The 15454-nt window shown below is 47.1% G+C and overlaps 1 protein-coding gene across 2 annotated transcripts in view; it reads right to left on the bottom strand.

The window, feature by feature from the left end:
• Window positions 1–13287, bottom strand: part of ggcx (gamma-glutamyl carboxylase) — a 32624-nt gene extending 19337 nt beyond the window's left edge. The window contains exons 1-5 of one of the 2 annotated variants that reach the window (XM_078565790.1): window positions 13187–13287; window positions 12557–12766; window positions 6654–6812; window positions 5773–5938; window positions 2302–2380 (exon numbers count right to left, since the gene is read on the bottom strand). In XM_078565790.1, the coding sequence (XP_078421916.1) occupies window positions 2302–2380; window positions 5773–5938; window positions 6654–6812; window positions 12557–12766; window positions 13187–13223 (651 nt within the window). In that variant the 5' untranslated portion in view covers window positions 13224–13287. Of the gene's footprint in view, window positions 1–2301; window positions 2381–5772; window positions 5939–6653; window positions 6813–12556; window positions 12994–13186 lie in introns of those variants that run through there. The other variant, XM_078565789.1, reaches the window with a different exon arrangement.
• Between the last annotated feature and the right edge of the window lie 2167 nt (window positions 13288–15454).

Here is a 15454-nt window from a genome sequence, read left to right as displayed (position 1 = left end):
TCTTCACACCCTGTTTTCCAGTACTTCTCTGCAGTTCTCCAGGTTCTGAGTCACGTTCTCATCATCCCTTCCACATAAGCTCAATGTCAGCTGCAATGGCACTTTCTGTCTCACTTGCTCAGTTAGAATGACAATCAGGAAGAGGAAAGGGCTCAGTGCTGATCCAACTTTGGCTTCAAAACACTCACTCTCGCCCGCGCTACTTCTCACTCTTATCTAGGACACTCCTTGTACATGTCCTGTAAGAGTCGTACATACTTCTCAGGGACTCTATGAATTCTAGCACAGCTCCAGACTCATGCAGGGTCATAAGCCTTCTCCAGATCGATGTGCACAATCTTCATGTTGCATTGGTCTTCCATACATTTCTACATCACTTGTCTCAAAACAAAATATATACTAAATAAAATACATGTATTGGATTTATATAACAGTAGAAACAAAAATCAAAATAAATTCTGAATCAGTGTTTTTTGACTTTTAAACTATAATTTTGGCAATAAATTCACCTTTAATATGCGTAGAATTAAGGCAATTTTTCAGCTACTGATTCTCATGATAGAAAATAGCTTCTAATAAAACCTTCATAAACTTCGTGGCTGGAAAGGGCAATGTCCAGTTGTAAGAATATACTTTTTATACTATTTGCACATATATTCCCTCACAGAAGTGTGTCTAACTGTTATAAAAAATGTGTCTGTACAGGTTGTCTGTATCTTGCAGCTCTCAGGTTCAGAAGGTTTGCCCCCAACACCGTTTACATTCAGAATAATTAATCATCTCCAGCTATGTTAGAAACACCCAAAAAACTTGTTCCTCAAACTAAAAGCTTCACCTCTAACCCTGACAAAGCTGTACCACTCGAACAGGTTTATTGAGAGCACAATGACTTTTTTTTTGTTAAAATAATCATTTGAAACTCTAAATTGCAGTAAAATGATTAGTTTTTTAACTCCACAATAAAAACACAGCTTGCGCTGTTCTTGACTTGAAGTTTTTAAGGTGAGAACCTTGCAGACCCCTGATCTAGTTTGGCCTCACCTTCTCTCCTATTCTTTTCAATCTTGTTACTGTTCCACAGTGGGCACTTAGTTCACCACCCTGGGTTCCTCAGTCACCCTGTTCACCTCACTTTAAAACATATCAAAACATAGGAGTCTGAAGTGATTCATTTTGGTAGGTCAATGGGGAGAGGCAATATAAAAGTGCATTTCCAAAGGGATTCAGGAGCAGACGGACATGGGTGTATATGTGTACAAATCATTGAAGATGGCAGAGCAGGTAAAGAGTGTGGCTAATAAAGCATGCAGGGTCCTTTATAAATAGGGCATGGAGTACAAAAACAAGGAAGGTATGATAAATCTGTATAAATCACTGGTTGGAATGCAACCAGGCACCGTACTTTAGGAAGGATGAGAAGGCATCAGAGAGGGTGCAGGAAAGATTTGCGAGGTTGGTTCCAGGGGTGAGGAACTTCAGTTATGGAGACAGATTGGAGAAGCTGGGATTTTCCTCGGAGAAGAGAAGGTTGAGAGGAGATTTGACAAGAGGTGTTCAAAATCATAAGGGGTCTGGACAGAGTAGATAGGGAGATAGGAGGTTCCCGCTGGTGGGAGGGTCGGGAACCAGAGGGCACAGATTTAATTCCACTGGCAAAAGAAGCAGTGGCGACTTGAGGAAATACATTTTCACACAGCGAGTGGTTAGGATTGGGAATGCACTACCTGAGAGTGTGGTGGAGGCCAGTTCAATCAGGACATTCAAAAGAGAATTGGATCATTATCTGAAAAGTAAGAATTTGCAAGGCTACGAGGCAAAAGGTGGGGGAAGTGACTTGCTTTTGCAGAGAGCCAGCATGGACACAAGGGGCTGAATGGCCTCTTTCTGTGCTGCAACCATTCTATGATAATGACATTAGGCCATTAGTGCCACGGAAGGGGAACAGCATCAGCCAGTTGAGTGGCACGCACTGTGAGGGATCGGGCACACAACAAGTGGTGTCTGGGACAGAGACTCGTGTGACCTTTCATGTCAAACATACATATGACATACAGCACACAGTTCCCCTCCAAGTCACTCACCATCCTGACTGGGAAATATGTCACTGTTCCTTCACTGGGTCAAAATCCTGGAACTCCCTCCCTAACAGCACAGTGGGTGTACCTACACCACATGGACTGCAGCGGTTCAAGAGGGCAGCTCACCACCACCTTCTCAAGGGTAATTAGGGATGGGCAATAAATGCTGGCCCAGCCAGCGAAGCCCACATCCTGTGAATTAATTTTTTTAAAAAGCACTAACCTGTGTCCTCAGCAGAGTGTAATTCCATAGCGGCACCTGAGCATTCCTCTTTTTCGGGTTCCGTAATCCATCAACAGACCTAACAGAGGTTCAAGTTAAAAAAAAATAGTGATTTACTAGTGAACATCTGAAGAGAATCACTGCAGTGAGGTGCTTATTATCTTAAGCAGCACCCGCCCAGATGTTCATATAAAAAACAAACATGATATAACGAATTGCATTTATATAGCACCTTCAATGTAGTGAGGTCCAAAGATGTTTCACAGGAGCTTTATAATGCAAAATTTGACACTAAACCACATGAGGAGATATTAGGTCAGATGGCCAAAAGTTTGGTCAAAGAGGTTGGTTTTAAGGAGCGTCTTAATGGAGGGAAGAGAGGCAGACACGGAGAGAGGCGTAGTGAGGGAATTCCAGAGCTTGGGGCCCTGGCAGCTGAAGGCACGGCCACCAACGGTGGAGTGATTAAAATCGGGGGATGCTCAAGAGGCCGGAGGAGTGCAAGGATCTCAGGAGGTTGTGGGGCTGGAGGGGATTACAGAGGTAGAGAGGGACAAGGACATGGAGGGATTTGAAAAGAAGGAAGGATGAGGATTTTAAAATCACTGCATTGCTTAACTGAGTGAAAGTGTAGGCACAGGGGGTGATGGAGGAACAGGGCCTGGTGCAAGTTGAGACCCAGGCAGCAGAGTTTTGGATGAGCTCAAGTTTACGGAAGAATGTGGGAGACCAGCCAGGAGTGTGTCGGAATAGTCAAGTCTAGAGGTAATGAAGGCAGGGATGAGGGTTTCAGCAGTGGATGAACTGAGGCAGAGGCGAAGTCAGATGATGTTACAGAGATGGAAGAGGGCAGTCTAAGAGATAGATGTGTGGTTGAAAGCTCATCTTGGGGTCTACTGTGACACAAAGGTTGCGAACAGTCTGGTTTCATCTTAGACCGTTGCCAGGGAGAGGGTTGAAGTTGGTAGCTAGGGAATGGGTGTTTATGGTGGGGATCGAAGACAATGGCTTCAATCTTCCCGATATTTAATTGGAGCAGATTTCTGTTCGTCCAGTATTGGATGCCAGATAAACAGTCTGATAATTTAACAACAGTGGAGGAGATGAGAGAGGTGGTGATGAAGTAGAAATGGGTGTTGTCAGCGTATATATGAAAACTAACACTGTGCTTTCAGATGACGTTGCTGAGGGGCAGAACGTAGATGAGAAATAGGAGGGGGCCACAGATAGATCCTTGGGGGACACAAGAGGTAACGGTGCGGGAGCAGGAAGAGAAGCCATTATAGGTGATTCTCTGGCTATGATTAGATGGATAAGAATAGAAGCAGGGGAGAGCTGTCCCACCCAGCTGGACGACAGTGGAGAGGCGCTGGAGGAGGATGGTGTGGTCAACCATGTCAAAGGCTGCAGGCAGGTTGAGAAGGGTGAAGAGGGATAGTTTACCTTTGTCACAGTCACACAGGGTGTCATTATGACTTTGATATGAGCCATTTCGATACTGTGGCGGGGCAGAAACCTGATTGGAGAAATTCAGACATGGAGTTCCGGAAAAGATGGGCACAGATTTTGGAGGTGGAGTCAAGGACTTCAAAGAGGAAGGGAGGTTATATTTTGTAAGGACAGTAAAGGTTATTTTTTTTAAAATGGGGTAATGACAGGAGATTTGAGGGAAAAAGGATAATTCCTGAAGAGAGGCAACTGTTTACATTAGGGGCTGAAATGGGGAAAAGGACGAGAAGTTGGGTGGGCAGCAGTTTTGTGGGAATAGGGTTGAGGAGCAAGAGGTGGGTCTCATGGGCAAGATAAGCTCAGAGAGGGAATGAGGGGAGATAGGAGAGAAACAAGAGAAAGGTGAGAGTTCAGGGCTGGGACAGGGTGGAGCTCTGGAGGATGTCTGGCCCAGTGAGCTAGGGGAAGCAGCAGAGCAAGCTGATCTGAAGATCTCGATCTGATAGTGGCAAAGAAGTCCATGAGTTCACTGCACTTAGCAGAGGTGAGGGTGGAGTGGACAGGGGAGAGTGGTTGAAGAAGATGGTTTAGAGTAAAGAAGCTGAGAATGGGTTATCTTTGCATTCCAGAATGATCCTGGATCAGTGAGCGAGATTAGCAGACGGGAGGAGGACCCAGCAGTGTTTTAAGTGGTCCAGCCAGATCTGGCAGTGAATGGCCAAACCATCTGTCTACCATATCCATTGGATGTTTGAGTCTCTTGGGTTTAACTGAGTGGAGATGAGGGCCTTACTGAGGCAACAGCCAGGTTGAGAGAGAGGGTAATGGCTTTCTCTGGGGCTAGGGTATCAAAAGCGGATGTGTGAGGGTACACTTGAGTAAATGAATAGTTGCAGAACTGTTGTGGCAAATGAAGGACCAAAGGCTTGGTAGTTTAGATTTTGAAAGTGTAGTTGTAGGTGAAATTGGGAATAGTATTTTCCCCCAGGGACGGATACAGAAGGAGGGAAGGTTGGGGCGTGGAAGGGTAATGAGAGAGATACAAGGAACTGATCGGAGATGGCTTCATCTGTGATTGACATGATGGGACTGGCAAAGCATGTGAGCTGGCAAGGTCAAAGGTGAAGGGGGTGGCCACGAATATGGGTTGGGGATTTTAAATTAAGGGAGAGATTTAGGGAGGATAAGAGGACAGGGATTTCAAGAGGAGAGAGAAGATGATGAGTGGAGATGGAAGCTGAAATCCCCAAGAAAGGGAAGCGGTTTGGTCCAGAGGCTGAGGGAACAGCAGTGAAGATATCTCAGTCTTTGTGGTGGTGGGGATGGGGATGGAGGGGCGGGGGGGTGGGGGGGGGTGCAGTATAGTCAGGCAGGGGTGCTTCATATAGGGAGAGAAAATGTCATCACCCCTCCGCCAGGTTTCCATCAACAAAAAATCTGCAAATACAATAGTCAAAAATTAATCTTGCTGAAAAGAGAGGCGTGTTGCCGAAGCTTCTCATCTTGCACTCATCAGGACAAATGCAAGAATGCCAAACAACAATTCATACTGCAGGAGAAAAGGGTGCCAATTGCACCTTTCTTGAATTACCCAGGAACTTGGCAGCTCTCCGTGGCAATGATTTGGCCAATCAGACTCAGCCGGCTAACCAACATAGCATGCATTGTTGTGATCGTTTGAAATTTTGCATTCTTTTGGTTTGTCCTGACGAATGCAAGACAAAATGTCAGCAACATGTCCCTCTTGACAGCAATATTCAACTTCCGTACTACCAAGCGACAATCAAAGATGAATAATTGGATAGCCGCAATCTTTGTTACTGGGTTTGGAGCGACTCGGGTCAATGAGAGCGCGAGAGATGGTGCCACAGGTTAGTCAGATCTCTCTCTGAAAAGAACCCCGAAGGTAGAGGGCAGGGATAAACAGAAAGCATGCAGCAGGAAAGAGTTGCTCAGGAGCCACACCGCTCCCTTAACCATCGAGCCAGCGGGTGGTACTTGCTGAAATCCTGAGCTTCATACCAGTATCTGTTGGCATCCATCAAGGTGAGCTGGAAGCCAATGAGGCCGTATAGATAGGAGTGGTTGTTCCAGGCTGTCTTATCCAAGAAGAAGTTGTACCAATATGGGATGAGAAACATCAGGCAGGAGAGGCGGTAGAAACAGCCGAGCATGATCCCAATGGCTCCTGCAAAGAGACAGAGGCATGTGTTGAAGTGTTAATACAAGGCCACGGCTACTCACTCAGTGAGCTCTCAGAGTGCTTCAAATACAATGAACTGCTCTGAAATGCAGCAGATAACTAGAGAACATTAAAGGTCCTGGAAACAGTAGTCAATCTGTTTCTGGAAATGTTTCTTCAGGAAGGAATGCTGAACAGGAATGGTGAGAGAACTTCCCTGCTCTTCATAGAACGATTAAAGCACAGAAGGAGGCCATTCAGCCTGTCGTGTCTGTGCTGGATCTCTGCAAGAGCAACTTAGCTCGTGCCACTCCCCACCATTTCCCCATAGCCCTTCAAATGTTTTCTCTTCAGATAATTATCCAATTCTTTTCTCAATGCCTCAATTGAATCTGCCTCCACCACACTCTGGGGCAGTGCATTCCAGATCCTAACCACTTGCTGTGTAAAAAGGTTTTTCCTCATGTCACCATTGCTTCTTTTACCAATCACCTTAAATCTGTGTCCTCTGGTTCTCGATCCTTCCACCAATGGGGGAAAGTTTTTTCCCCCTACCTACTTTGTCCAGACCCTGATGATCTTGAGCACCTCTATCAAATCTCCTCTCAACCTTCTCTTCAAGGAGAGCAGTCCCAACTTCTCCAATCTATTCTGAAGTCAGGGAACGCTCAAATTTCCATGCGCAAGGCCCTAGAAGTGGGACCAAAGACCTGAGACTTACCCAACCACATGGCAACGAAGACTACGTACATCCAGTCCAAGGGGAAAGGCTCCAAGAAGTTGAAGAGGGGAAAGCGACAGACCACCTGATCATCAAAGTACCTGAAATCCAGGGAGCTCAAACCCCGCTCCTGTGGGATGTCAAGAGCCATCAGGAAACCTGCAGGGGGGAGAAAAGGGCGAGAAAGGCTTGAAAAGCAAATCATACAATCATATAGGACAAAAGGAGGTTATTTGGAGCATTGTGCCTGTGTCAGCTCTTGGAAAGATCCAATAAAAATCAGTGGGAGGGGCTATGGTTCCCAACCGCTAGCCAGGTGACCTCTGTCAGTAAAGGTGAGGGACTGGATTGGAGTTGCTTGCGATTCTCTTCATGGTTGGATTGCCCTTCGCGTAGGCTCACACGGGCCTCTAGGGCCAGAGACTGCACCTTCCATGGTGAAGGAAGCAGGCAAAACAAATTTGGGTTAACCTTAATTTGCAGCAAATGCAGATTCACCCCCATCGAGCTAGTCCGGGCCAGGAAACACTTGAGATTAGCGGAGGAAATTCCAAACCTCTGGAGTTATAAAGTCAGGCCTTACAATACAGAAATCCGTCTACTGGAATGCCTTATATTCCAAAAGCTTCCAAACCACAGTTGTTCAACCAGCAAAGGGGGCTATAGGAACTTAGGACTTATGAGCAAGAGTAGGCCATCCAGCCCTTTGAGCCTACTCCACCATTCAATAAGATCATGGCTGGTCTGGTTGTGGTCTCAACTCCATGTTCCTGTCTTCCCCCCCCATAACTCTCGACTCCCTCATCTTTCAAAAATCTGTCTAAATCTGCCTTGAATATATTCAATGACCCAGCCTCCACTGCTCTCTGTGGAAGAGAATTCCACAGACTAAAAGCCCTCTGAGAAAAAAAATTCTCCTCCTCTACATCTTAAAAGGGAGGCCTCTTATTCTTAAATTGTGTCCACTAGTTCTAGACTCCCGCACACAAGTGGAAACATCCTCCCGGTATCTGCCTTATCAAATCCCCTCAGGATCTTATATGTTTTAATAGGGTCGCCTCTCATTCTTCTAAACTCCAATGGGTGGAAAGAGGTTGCACTGTCCAGACTCAGCACAACATTTAAATATTTAACCCCAGCCTCATAACTGAAGTTAAAAAGATGACAGCAAATAGACAGGGTTGTGGGCAGGAGCACGCAAGAGAAAGCCTGGGATGCCTTCAGGAAAGAAGGTCACTGCACAGACTAGGGGGAGATCAGGACTGACATTTGGGTTCTTTGCAAAATGTTCAGGGATAACACTGAAAAAACAGCTTGACCCTGGCCTCCGCTGTGCAATACCATGACGGGTATTAAAAAATGCAAACTGAGGAAGCATTCTAACCAGTTCAGCAATACATGTAAGCGCTTTGTAACTAGAACCAGAACAGAAAATGTATCACGCACAGGTACAGTCTGACTGACGGTGATTCAGCTCTCGTGAAGAGTTGCTGGCCATGTGTGTTCAATTATCTCGCCGCCAAGTAATGAGCAAAGGCTGTGGGCGCTTTGAATTTCACAGGAAATCTGGGAAGGATTAGGGAATGGAAAGAACAAATCCCTATATGTTAGTTTTTTTATTGGAGCGGTAACAGCACTGACATTTGATCTGGAATGAGTGAGGTGGAGGCAGATTCAATCGTGACTTTCAAAAGGGAATTGGATAAGCACCAAAGGAGCGAGAAAAAAAAATTGCAGGGCTACAGAGAAAGGGTGGGGGTGTTGGAACTAGCTGAGTTGCTCTTGCTGAGAACCAGCACAGACTCAATGGGCTGAATGGCCTCCTTCGGCACTGTAACCATTCAACGGTTCTAACCCCACAGGATAAACACATACGCCAGTGATTGCTTTGATTCCCAATTTCCTTTCGTAACTATTACTGGATACAGGATCATGAGTGATGTATATAAAATGTGCCTTCCAGACCTCCTTATCTGTGGCAGTGGCAGAAGGGGGAGGAAAGAGGGGGTGGGGTTGGGTTGGTGTTTAAACCTCTGAATTGTCAACTTAGCAGATATCAGCGGGGCTCAAGAATCAAATCTGCGACTATGCAGTATCATAGAATGCTAACAGCAGAGAAGGAGGCCATTCGGTCCATCGTGACTGTGCCAGCTCTCTGCAAGAGCAACTCACATAGTCCCACTCACCTGCCTTATCCCCAATCGCCCTGCACATTTTCTCCCTTCAGTTGCTTATTCAATTCCCTCCCGAAAGCCACAATTGACCCTGCCTCCACCACACTCTCAGGTAGCATTCCACATCCCAACCACTCGCTGGGTAAAAAAAGTCAACCATCCGCTTGTCTTACTGGGAATAGCCCAAATTTGATTCATGAGGAACGTTGGTCTTAGCTGGGACGGAGCTCCCTGTGGCTTCGGCAGTGCAATTATGATGCCACCCACCACCCCCCAAACCCTTTAAGCCAAGAGTCAGCAACCATTTTTAGTTGAAGAGTCTTTAAAAAAAAATTTGCACAAAATATAAATTCTTGGGAGCCACAAGATGAAAATTTGGCATTTCTAAACCAAATACTTGGCTAATTGTCAAGTCTCTCTGGCAGAATGCATAATTTGCATACATAATAAATAATTGTAGGGGCGACAGTGGCATAGTGGTATTGTCACTGGACTAGTAATCCAGAGGCCCAGGCTAATGCTCTGGGGACATGGGTTCAAATCCCACCATGGCATTTGGTAAATCTGGAATATAAAGCTCGTCTCAGTAATGGCAACCATGACAACCATCATCGATTGTGGTAAAAACCCCTGCTGTCCTTACCCAGTCTGGCCTACATGTGACTTGAGACCCACAATAATGTGGCTGACTCATAGCTGCCCTTAAGTCACGCAGTTCAAGGATAATTAGGTATGCGTGACAAATGTCTTGCCAGCAACGCCCATATCCCATGAAAGGATAAATAAAAAATAAATAAAATTAATTATTTTTTATTGATACACAGGGCTGAATTTTGCCGTTGGTGAGCAGGGGGCGGGGCCTGTTTGCCGACGCGTAAAATGATGCGGGATGACATCAGGCGGAACCCCCGACGTCATCCTGCCCCATTTAAATTTTCAGGAAGGCGGGGGCACAGCAAAATATCAGCTGTGGGCCCACTAACCTGTCAATAGCCTATTGAGGCCATTGACAGGATCATTTAAACAATTAAAGTACCTGCCCGTCCAACCTCAAGGTTGGCGGGTCGGCCAGGAGCCCCGGCGGCAAATAGAGAAAACACGAAACCTCATCCACCGGCGGGATGAGGTTTCACGCAGGGTTTTAAACATTTTAAGAAAGTTAATCTGTAAATTATGAACATGTCCCATCTCATGTGACATGAGGGGGACATGTTAGGGAATTTTTTTTTCTCTGTTTTTAATATTTTTCAAACTGTCAGCGATCGCCCTGAGGCTGCACTTAGCCTCAGGGAGATGTGCGCTCTTTCGTGCGCATGCATGAAAGAGCGCACTCTCGCTTTTGGGGAATCCCCCCCGCCCGCACAGGAAGAGCATAGCTCTTCCCGCTGGATGTCACGCTGGGCCGGCCTTAATTGGCCCGCCCACATAAAATGGCGGCGGGACCCGCTTCTCCGGCGGGAATCGGCTCCCTGCCTGCCGGGGATTGGGTCGGGTCGGGCCCGCCCGCCCGACAGGCAGAAAATTCTGCCCACAAGTTCAAAACAATTAGAAATTAAAGTAGATCAAATGCTGAATTATCACATTTTTTGATTTTTTTACTGATAATTTTGTCAGTGAAGTCATCTTTAAAACAGTTTTCAAACTTAAGATGCGTAGAATTAAGACAACTCTTTCAGCCATTAATTCTCATGATCAAAAAAGCTTCTAATAGCACATTCAGAATAATTTATCATCTCTGCTCCATTAGAAACTATAATAATCACAACCATAAAACCTGTTGTTCAAGCCAAAGGTTTTATCGATAACTACTTGAATAGGTTTATTTAGAACACAAGGCTGTTTGAATAACCATTTGAAACCGTAAAGTGCAACATAGTGATTCAATTCTTATCCCCGCAATGAAAAATAGCCTTAATTTTTTATAGGTTTCTTCATGTTAATGCAATCCAACTGGAAAAGGTTGGGGGCCGCAAATGAGATGTTAAAGAGTCACATGAGGCTTAGGAGCCACAGGTTCTGGCCCCCTAGGTTAGTGGACAGGCAACGACATCCAACTGGTCTAGGCTCATGCAGTGAGCCACTAGGAGCCAGCATTGCTACAACTGTCCTGCAGCCTGTGCCAGTGTGACAGTCTTGGAGCACCTTCACCGCCCCTGCAGTCAGCCAAGACATGGTCAGTTTTCTCACCGCCCTGCTGCAGAGTTTCGACGCAAGGTCTCGTCGATCAGAGGTTAAAGCCGGGCTGTTAATTGGTTAGATCATACGGATATGGTTTTTGTCAGCTCACCTGAGATAGTCGCAACTCAGAAAACAAGCGGAGTTTGGTTTGGCTGCACAGTTCTGCTTATGTCAGGTTTGACCCCTACTGGTGTGTAGTTACTTGAAGAGGTGTATTGATAGGGGAAGAATCCTGCTTGTTATCTATGCTGGGAATATCACCAAGCTACTCATAGTCAGTACCTGCTAATCTCCATACGCACGCAGCCAGCAAAGGTGTTGAGGCATGGGGTAGAACTGGAAACTCAGGTTTGATTTTCTCCTTCCTAGCCCAGGGGCAGAGAGTGACTATAGCACCCCAGTTAAGGTCAGAAAACATGGCACAGGGATTGCCTGGGACACTGTGCTCTGTATAGGTTCAGTTACACACTTTACCATTGAGTCATCAAACATAGAACATTACAATACCGAAGGAGGTCATTCAGCCCATCAAGTTCATGCTCACTCTCTGTAATTCCCTCCCTATATTCCCGTAGCCCTGAAAGTTTATTTCCCTCGAGTGCCCATCCAGTTTCCTTTTGAAATCATTCATCATCTCTGCTTCTACCATCCTGGTAGACAGGGTGTTCCAGGTCATTAATACTCACTGCGTAAATCACAGCACCTCCTGCATCTCTTGCCCAAGATCATAAATCTGTAACCCCCCCCACCCAGTCCATACAGCATTAGCCAATGGGAACAGCTTCTCTTTGTTTACCTTACCTTATCCAAACCTGTCAGAATCTTGTCCACCTCTATCAAATCTCCCCTCAATCTCCTTTGCTCCAAGGAGAACAACCCCAGCTTCTCCGACCCAACCTTGTAGCTAAACCTCATCCCTGGAACCATTCTAGCACCCTCATATCCTACCTAAAGTGTGGTGACCAGAACTGGACCCAATACTCTAATTGAGGCCTAACCAGAGTTTTATAAAGGTATAAACAGCCCTCCTTTTTCCCCAGCAGGTGAACACTGAAATTACGCAAAGAGTGGGCACCACTTCAAACATTTAACAAAAAAAAACCTACATTCTTATAGCACCTTTCGCAGCTTCAGGCATCCCAAAACATTTTACGGCCAATTAAGTAATTTTGTAGTGGCTGTTATAATGCCAGGAATCCAAATTGCATGTAGCAAACTCCCACAAACTGCGCTGAGGTACATCACCAAATAATACTTCCCTTTTTTTTAAAAAAAGTTAAAGTGGTAGAATAAATCTTGTCTAGGATTTTCCTGTTACTTTACAGCCACCTGAGGCGGTAGATATGCCTGGAATGGACGACAGAACCTCTGACAGTGCAGCACTCCCTCAGCGCTGTCAGACTAGATTTTGTGCCCAAGTCTCTCTGTGGGAGACTCAAACCCATATTGTCTTAAAGGCGACAGCACTGTCAGTGAGCTACAGCTGACGCTTCAAGCAGCAAGTTACTAAAAAAGCCCCTTTCGACAGACAGAGAAGAAGTCGGGACTCACCAAAGAGAAACCTGAAGATCCCCAGGGATGCGGGGTCAGTGGGCCGGCTCAGCAGACAAACAAACCGACGCCAGCTCCGGAAATCTGACAGCTCGAATCCAAAGATCCTCTTCATCTTGCTGACCTCCTCCTCCGTCCCTTTCTCCTTTGGGGCTTTCGTCCTGGCACAGTGAGACATACCTGGAGCGCTGGGTTTAAAGGCAGCAGCGCCTTCCCCAAAAAACAAAGAGGAATCAAAATGGAAACTTATTTCTCTTTTTGCAAATTCCCTCTCCGCATGCCCAAGAATTTTCAGACAACCCACTTGTGGAATGAGCATACACTGTTGCTACACAGTCACTTCTTGGGACCTAAACTCAGAAGAAATGAGTCTTTGGGGAATGTAATCTACAGCCTGGGGGTGGAGGGGTGCAGTTATCATCCCAGTTTCCAACTGCAATTCTGGTAAATCATAACTCTTTTGCTGGTTTCCCGTTATAAATCATTAACCAATGTTTATTTTGCATGGGTTTGGGTCAATTTGGGAGTATTTATTCATGTCGCAACACAGCTTGCCTGCTCTGAGATAGCAGATTTTGTTAAAGGACTTTCTGCTCCCCACCCGCCTCCCTGCCCGAGTGAGGTGAGTACCTGTCCGTCTCAGGTTGTCCCCGCTGGCTCGATGCATGTCTGGTCACCGCGGCTGCCCTGCCGAATCTCTCTGAGCCCACCACGTCCCCACACTCCGCCACACTGCCAGAAAGCAAATCCCACACAAATCACATTCCTGCAAAGGCTGCCAGACACACTGCCGCAAATCGACCAGCTGTCGTTAAAACTCGCAAAGCTCCTCCCAACAGGGAGGCACCTGCTCCAATCCGCTGTGAGGACCGGCTCCCAGACAACAGCGGTCCTGCTGCAAAGCAAACAGGGCTCCCGTTTAACGCTGACATTAGCGGACAGGGCTCCTGTTCACAGGGCTGCTGTTTAACACTGACATTAGCGGACAGGGCTCCTGTTCACAGGGCTGCTGTTTAACACTGACATTAGCGGACAGGGCTCCTGTTCACAGGGCTGCTGTTTAACACTGACATTAGCGGACAGGGCTCCCGTTTAACGCTGACATTAGCGGACAGGGCTCCTGTTCACAGGGCTGCTGTTTAACACTGACATTAGCGGACAGGGCTCCTGTTCACAGGGCTGCTGTTTAACACTGACATTAGCGGACAGGGCTCCTGTTCACAGGGCTGCTGTTTAACGCTGACATTAGCGGACAGGGCTCCTGTTCACAGGGCTGCTGTTTAACGCTGACATTAGCGGACAGGGCTCCTGTTCACAGGGCTGCTGTTTAACACTGACATTAGCGGACAGGGCTCCCGTTTAACGCTGACATTAGCGGACAGGGCTCCTGTTCACAGGGCTGCTGTTTAACACTGACATTAGCGGACAGGGCTCCTGTTCACAGGGCTCCTCTTTAACACTGACATTAGCGGACAGGGCTCCCGTTTAACGCTGACATTAGCGGACAGGGTTCCTGTTCACAGGGCTGCTGTTTAACACTGACATTAGCGGACAGGGCTCCTGTTCACAGGGCTGCTGTTTAACACTGACATTAGCGGACAGGGCTCCTGTTCACAGGGCTGCTGTTTAACACTGACATTAGCGGACAGGGCTCCCGTTTAACGCTGACATTAGCGGACAGGGCTCCTGTTCACAGGGCTGCTGTTTAACACTGACATTAGCGGACAGGGCTCCTGCTCACAGGGCTGCTGTTTAACACTGACATTAGCGGACAGGGCTCCTGTTCACAGGGCTGCTGTTTAACACTGACATTAGCGGACAGGGTTCCTGTTCACAGGGCTGCTGTTTAACACTGACATTAGCGGACAGGGTTCCTGCTCACAGGGCTGCTGTTTAACACTGACATTAGCGGACAGGGCTCCTGTTCACAGGGCTGCTGTTTAACACTGACATTAGCGGACAGGGCTCCTGTTCACAGGGCTGCTGTTTAACACTGACATTAGCGGACAGGGCTCCCGTTTAACGCTGACATTAGCGGACAGGGTTCCTGTTCACAGGGCTGCTGTTTAACACTGACATTAGCGGACAGGGTTCCTGTTCACAGGGCTCCTCTTTAACACTGACATTAGCGGACAGGGCTCCTGTTCACAGGGCTGCTGTTTAACACTGACATTAGCGGACAGGGTTCCTGTTCACAGGGCTGCTGTTTAACACTGACATTAGCGGACAGGGTTCCTGCTCACAGGGCTGCTGTTTAACACTGACATTAGCGGACAGGGCTCCTGTTCACAGGGCTGCTGTTTAACACTGACATTAGCGGACAGGGCTCCTGTTCACAGGGCTGCTGTTTAACACTGACATTAGCGGACAGGGCTCCCGTTTAACGCTGACATTAGCGGACAGGGTTCCTGTTCACAGGGCTGCTGTTTAACACTGACATTAGCGGACAGGGTTCCTGTTCACAGGGCTCCTCTTTAACACTGACATTAGCGGACAGGGCTCCTGTTCACAGGGCTGCTGTTTAACACTGACATTAGCGGACAGGGCTCCTGTTCACAGGGCTGCTGTTTAACACTGACATTAGCGGACAGGGTTCCTGTTCACAGGGTTCCCGTTTAACACTGACATTAGCGGACAGGGCTCCTGTTCACAGGGCTGCTGTTTAACACTGACATTAGCGGACAGGGTTCCTGTTCACAGGGCTGCTGTTTAACACTGACATTAGCGGACAGGGTTCCTGTTCACAGGGCTGCTGTTTAACGCTGACATTAGCGGACAGGGTTCCTGTTCACAGGGCTCCCGTTTAACACTGACATTAGCGGACAGGGCTCCTGTTCACAGGGCTGCTGTTTAACACTGACATTAGCGGACAGGGCTCCTGTTCACAGGGCTGCTGTT

This window comes from Cetorhinus maximus, chromosome 20 (genome assembly GCF_964194155.1).
Source record: "Cetorhinus maximus chromosome 20, sCetMax3.hap1.1, whole genome shotgun sequence".
NCBI lineage: Eukaryota > Metazoa > Chordata > Chondrichthyes > Lamniformes > Cetorhinidae > Cetorhinus > Cetorhinus maximus.
This window is presented reverse-complemented; position numbering and strand designations above follow the sequence as displayed.